The following is a 6,000-nucleotide window of genomic DNA, read 5'->3' on the forward strand; positions in this document are numbered from 1 at the left end:
ATGTCATCTGAGGAGACTAACATCTGTAAAATTTCTTGGTATTAGTCTGCTACTTATTATTCAAGATAAAATATAAGGTCTGGCTTGAGATTCTCTTACTGTAACTGCAAAATGATTTCTAGAATGATAGTAGTCACATGACCAATCATGCATTTGAACTAGCTGTAGAATGATTTCTTATTAAGTGTTTTGCCCAAGTTACTGTGAAGTGTTTATAGTACCTATTTTTTGCCTGGAAATGTTACAGAAACTTTAACCCCAAAGTATTGAGTAACTCTGCTTTCTGCATCTTCTGCAACACTGTACCTTGACACCGGCTTGAGGGAGGGGGCTCTTCTGGAAGAGCAGTCGGCTGCAGGGAAGCAATCTTGAAGCTCAGCAGCCCACTTAGTGCCAGAAGGAAGGTCAGGGCTGGGTTAAGGACTTCATGCTCGGAAGTGATCTTATTTGGTTGCTGGGTATCTAACAGTAAGATATTTTGCAATGGAGTGCTAACTTTTGTTCAGTTAAGGAAAGCTACAATCTGTAATAACAGGAGTGGTGAGTGGTTGGCTGCCTCTCTCTTCTCCCAGAGGTCTAGTCCTCTCCAAATCAAGCTGCAGTTACTAGATCACCAGGATCAGCTGAAAGGCTCAGATACCCAGAGGATCACCCCAGAAGCACAACTTGTGCTGACATTATCTTAAAAGCATCACATCTAAATAAAACTCACATCATGGGAAACTATAGGAGTTGGGCATATAGAAGCCACTGAGCTCCCACTGCAAGCCAGGTGTGAGAACTCCATGCATAACAATGGCAGTACCTTGGGAACCTCTAGGAAGGTTTTTTTTTAAAAAAAAAGATTTATCTGGGCCGGCGCCGTGGCTTAACAGGCTAATCCTCCACCTAGCGGCACCGGCACACCGGTTTCTAGTCCCGGTTGGGGCGCCGGATTCTATCCCGGTTGCCCCTCTTCCAGGCCAGCTCTCTGCTATGGCCCAGGAGTGCAGTGGAGGATGGCCCAAGTGCTTGGGCCCTGCACCCACATAGGAGACCAGGAGAAGCACCTGGCTCCTGGCTTCAGATCAGCGCAGTGCGCCGGCCGCAGCGGCCATTGGAGGGTGAACCAACGGCAAAGGAAGACCTTTCTCTCTGTCTGTCTCTCACTATCCACTCTGCCTGTCAAAAAAAAAAAAAAGATTTATTTGTTTATTTGAAAGTTAGAGAGAGAGAGAGAGAGGACGAGACATAGAGAAAAAGATCTTCCATCTGATGGTTCACTCCTCAAATGGCAGCAATGGCCGGGGGTGAGCCAGGCTGACTCCAGGAACCAAAAGTTACATTCTGGTCTCCCACATGGGTGGCAGAGACCCAAGCACTTAGACCATCTTCTGCGTGAACCAGTGCCCATATGGGATGCTGGCACTGCAGGCGAAGGTTTAACCTGCTCTGTCACAGCACTGGCCCCATTAACCATTTCTATAGTAAAAGCAAAACTCTTACAAATTAGGTTTTGGAGAAAGTAAACATTGAGCTTTTCATTTTCTTTCTTTCTTTTTTTTTTTTTTTTTTTTTTTTTTTACAGGCAGAGTTAGACAGTGAGAGAGAGAGACACAGAGAGAAAGGTCTTCCTTTTTCCATTGGTTCACCCCCAGATGGCTGTTACGGCCGGCGTGCCACGCCGAACCGAAGCCAGGAGCCAGGTGCTTCCTCCTGGTCTCCCATGCGGGTGCAGGGCCCAAGGACTTGGGCTATCCTCCACTGCCTTCCCAGACCACAGCAGAGAGCTGGACTGGAAGAGGAGCAACCAGGACAGAATCCAGCACCCCAACCAAGACTAGAACTGAGGGTGCTGGCACCACAGGTGAAGGATTAGCCTAGTGAGCCACGGCGCCACCCTGGATTAGCCTTCTTCAACCTTCAGCCATTCAGGCACTTCCTGAGCACCTACTAGGTACAAAACAATCATCCTGCTGTGGAAAATGCGCAATGAAAGGTGAGTAGAGATTACATGAATTTAACTACGGTTGGCATAGTGATTAAGATGCCTGCATCCCATAACCAAGTCCCAGCTCTGCTCCAGATTCCTGCTTCCTGCTCTGGGAGTCCACAGGTAAAGGTTCAAGTAGTTGGGTCCCTGCCACCTACATGGAAGATGTGAGTTTAGTTCCTGGCTCCTGCCCCAGCTGTTGCAGGCATCTGGGAAGAGAACTAGTAGATAGGACCTCTCTCTCTCTCTTGTCTATTTCTCTCTCTCTCTGCCTCTCCAACTAATTAAAACTGTATCATAAGATACAGAGTAGTTTAGTGTCAAGATGGTTTGAAGAACTCAGTGGGTTGAAGATGATCCTTGAATGTTGAAAGAGAAACTAACCATTCCCTTAAAAATGCTACTTGCTGAAAATCCAGATGCTAGGTAGGGATACTCTGATTTCTGATAGAACTCCTGGGCTTAACTCTAAAAAAAACCATCCTTACCCTAAATAACAATCAAAGAAGTAATTAAAGGGCAGAAATATTCCAAGACATCTGAACTTTCATGCAAACCATACCACACCATATCCTAAGATATGCCTACCTATGGCATAAATATCCTAACAGGTCCACCATTCATTCCTTACTTTACAGAGTATTCCATTTCATAGAGTTTAGTTAATCTGATTTTTAGCAGCAAGAGCTCACTAAGACATGGTCTTAGATCTAAACCCAGATTTTTTTTTTTCACAACTTAAAAAAAAAAAACTGAAGCTGTGTTTTCCCTTATTTTATAAGTGCATGAAGTCAACATTCCCATAGATTGCTATTTCTAGTGCAAAGCAAAAAATCCAACCTTCTTTTTGGAATTAATGGCCTCATTGAAGTGGAAATATCACATTTGCTAAGATAGCTGATTCAAAAAACAGTACAAGGATATGAATGAAAAAGGCTGATGACCTAACATCCTAAACATTCATTTCCTACATGAGGAGACGTGAGAGTTTTTGTACCTTATCACTGTGCATCCCCCATAACACTCATTACTACATCTATGTACGATTCATAATGGCCATGTTGAACCACAGCTATAGAAGCAGCAATGCATTCAAGAGGTGTCAGCAAGTGATGAACATGGAAACCTTTCATTCCACATATAGGTAATTGGCCTGGCCTCCCCTTCTCCGCTTTCCCATCACAACACCCAGCTCCTTGGCTCCCAGGCACCTGGGGTGAATCAGCATGAGGAAAGGGGGTTAGGTTAAGGCAGGGTCCCAGCAACAGGATACTGGGAGGATGGGGAGCCCCTCCTTCATGCAGCCTGCAGAGCAGACTCTGCAGGGTGCACACATCCTTTCCAGAAAAGGCCTCAGGCAAGCGGAGGTCTAGAGCTGCAAAGAACTCACCCCACTGGGGACCAGAGAAGCCAGAGGAAGCCCAGGCAGCTGTGCCCTGGGTGAATAAGGACGCTCACCCCTGCGGCCCCCAGTCCCCCTTTCCAAAAGACCAGCCACAGAGAAGCCCTCGATTTTGTGCCCAGAAATGCCTGTCAAGGAAGCATCAGGGTTAGCCGCAAATAAATTCCGATTTTTAAAAACAAAAGGCAGGCTTGTGGCCATTCTCAGAGGTGACCACGTTACTCCCAGGGCTGCAAAGCAGATTTGCAGAGGCCAAAGATTAGACAAAAGGCACAAGCTGGGGACACACAGACCTGCAAATGATTTTTTCCACCCTTCTTCTAAGTGATTAGGGCCTCCTAGTTCCAATTTTTTCTCCTCTTCTAAGGATGATTCCCGGGCCGCTGGGCAAATTCCCTAAAGGTCTGGAACAGACGTCGGATGGGGTGGGGGGAAGACCCCGAAACTTTCCCAAACGGTGGCAGGCTGGTAGCGGACTGCGGCCGTGGACCCCAGCGCCCAGGGGCACAGGGTGCACCCTAGGGCGGCGACCGCCCCCTCCCCGCCACAACAAAAGGACCTGGAGCAGACCTCGCGCCCAGGCTTCCCGGACCCCAGCTCGGAGCCCTGGGAGACCCCATTCGCTGCGGTGAAGGAGATGGAGCCGCGCGTCCGTGTCGCGGCATAAAGGAAAGGACCCTTGGATGCACTCAGAGGAGCCACTGGCAGGTGGTGCCACCGCATCCCCGCCCGCTGCGGCACCCGGTCCCCCGGGAGCATCCGGCCGGCGGGCCCCGGGTCCCTGGGCGGCGCCGCCCCCTCGGGAGCCAGGCGCGGGGGCTGCAGGCCCAGCGGCTGCGGCCGCCGCCGCCACAATGCGGCCCGGGACCCTCCCGCCGCCGCCGCTACCGCCTCTGCGCCAGGCCCCGCGCGACACAAAAGCCCCCGGCCCCGCCGCCGCCGCCCACCGACCTTGGGCTCCAGCGCCGGGGTCCCGCAGCGTCTTGGTCACCGCCTTCCAGACGTGGCAGCTCAGCAGGCAGAGCAGCAGCGCCACGGACCTGCTCATCTCCGAGCCGCGGAGCCGCGCCGGCTAGGGCTCGCCGACGAGCGGGCCTGGCAGCGGCGCGTCACGGGCGGCCGGGCGCCGCGCCTCCCTCCATGTTGCCTGGCTCCGCGCGCGCCGGGCCCGCCGCCCGATTGGCCCGGCCCCGCAGCCAGCGGCCGCTCCCTCCTCCGCGCCCCGCGCCGGGTTTCCCCCGAAGAGCCGCGGCGGCGTCGGCAGCGGCGGCGGCGGCGGCTCCGCCAGCGCCTTAACCCCTTCCTGCCCCGCCCCCGCGGCCGGCGGGCGGCGCCCGGGTCCGGGCCCATGGTGCCACCTGGCGGCCGCCGCGCCGCGGGAGCCCGGGCCCCCGCGCCCCTCGTGCCCACCGCGCGCCCCGGGCTCCTGCAGAGAGCCCTGGAGAGAGGAGAGACCCGCCTGTGGGGGCAGAGGCATTTGTGCCCGAGGTGTGACCTCCCGGGGTGTTCCCTCAGTGGAACCCCATCTCGCGCCTCCTCACGTCTCCACCCGCCGGTCTCTCCCAGGGCCATTCGACTCCTGGCAGTGAAAGTCGGCGGCGGGAACAGAACCCTCAACCCTGGATAGGCGCTCAGCACCTCAGCTTTCACTGAGGAACATCGTCCGGGGGCAGTTGTGCTTGGATATTGCCAGAAACGTGAGGCCAGGGGGGAAATTGCCACCGATTGAGGCTCTAGACTTTGAATGACGCCAGTGACGTCTCTTTTGTCTCTTTTCATTACCGTTGCTACAGGTGTAGAGACCCCTGCTACTGACCATTGCGGTGAGGACTGGGGTTCGGCTCACCTGGCACCAAGGACAGGCACAAGCGGGACAGGTCGGAGGATGGAAAATTACCAAGAGGAAACACTGGCCTACAGGCGGGATTCTGGCTGAACCCACCTCACAGGCTTCTTGGCCCAAGACCAGCCAGGGAGACCAGACAGGACCCAGAGGATGGTCAGGTGAGGAAACTACTTGGGTATCCAGTGGGGGTGGTGGGGGGTGTCTGGACTCTCTAAGGAAGTGCACAGGCGGGCCTAGGAGAAGGTCCAGGAGCCTACATTTGCTCAGAGGATATTTGTCAGTCTTCACAATATGTGATCCAAGAGGCAGATACCGTCATCCTCATTCACAGATGAGAAAACAGAGGCTAAGGCGGGACAAGGCATTTGTCTGAAAACACACAGGTCGTCAGTGGCAGAGCCAAGATGCCAATAAAGCAGTCTGATCCCAAAGTTGAAACTTCACAAAAACCTCCAGACGGCCCCTAAGTCTAGGGATGCCCCCTCCCCACCCCAACTTCTCTTTCTCAGCCCTCTCCTGTTTGCCTCCCTCCATACAAAGGCTCATGTCTACCTCGTGCCCCAACCAGCATGCAAGGGACCCTCCCACCTCTGCCTGAAACCCAGGCTCTGAGGAAATCCACTCCAGACTCATCTCCCAGTGCTGCTTCCAGAGCATGGGGCCAGGAGGAGAGTCAGTGCTGCAATTTTATTAATTGAGCATTAAGGCATGGCAGGCACCATCCCAAAAAGAGAATGAAGGATGGCACTTGCCCAGTTGGCTTATAGTAGACAAATTATT

At 53.4% G+C, this 6,000-nt stretch overlaps 1 protein-coding gene across 2 annotated transcripts in view; it reads right to left on the bottom strand.

Annotated features, from left to right (window-relative positions):
• FAM171A1 (family with sequence similarity 171 member A1) overlaps positions 1–4,501 on the bottom strand; it is a 139,209-nt gene extending 134,708 nt beyond the window's left edge. For both annotated transcript variants that reach the window (XM_062210502.1, XM_062210501.1), the window contains exon 1: positions 4,326–4,501. In XM_062210502.1, the coding sequence (XP_062066486.1) occupies positions 4,326–4,422 (97 nt within the window). In that variant the 5' untranslated portion in view covers positions 4,423–4,501. The remainder of the gene's footprint in view (positions 1–4,325) is intronic.
• Positions 4,502–6,000: the final 1,499 nt, after the last annotated feature.

The sequence above is a fragment of the Lepus europaeus genome, chromosome 14, assembly GCF_033115175.1.
Source record: "Lepus europaeus isolate LE1 chromosome 14, mLepTim1.pri, whole genome shotgun sequence".
Classification (NCBI taxonomy): Eukaryota; Metazoa; Chordata; class Mammalia; order Lagomorpha; family Leporidae; genus Lepus; species Lepus europaeus.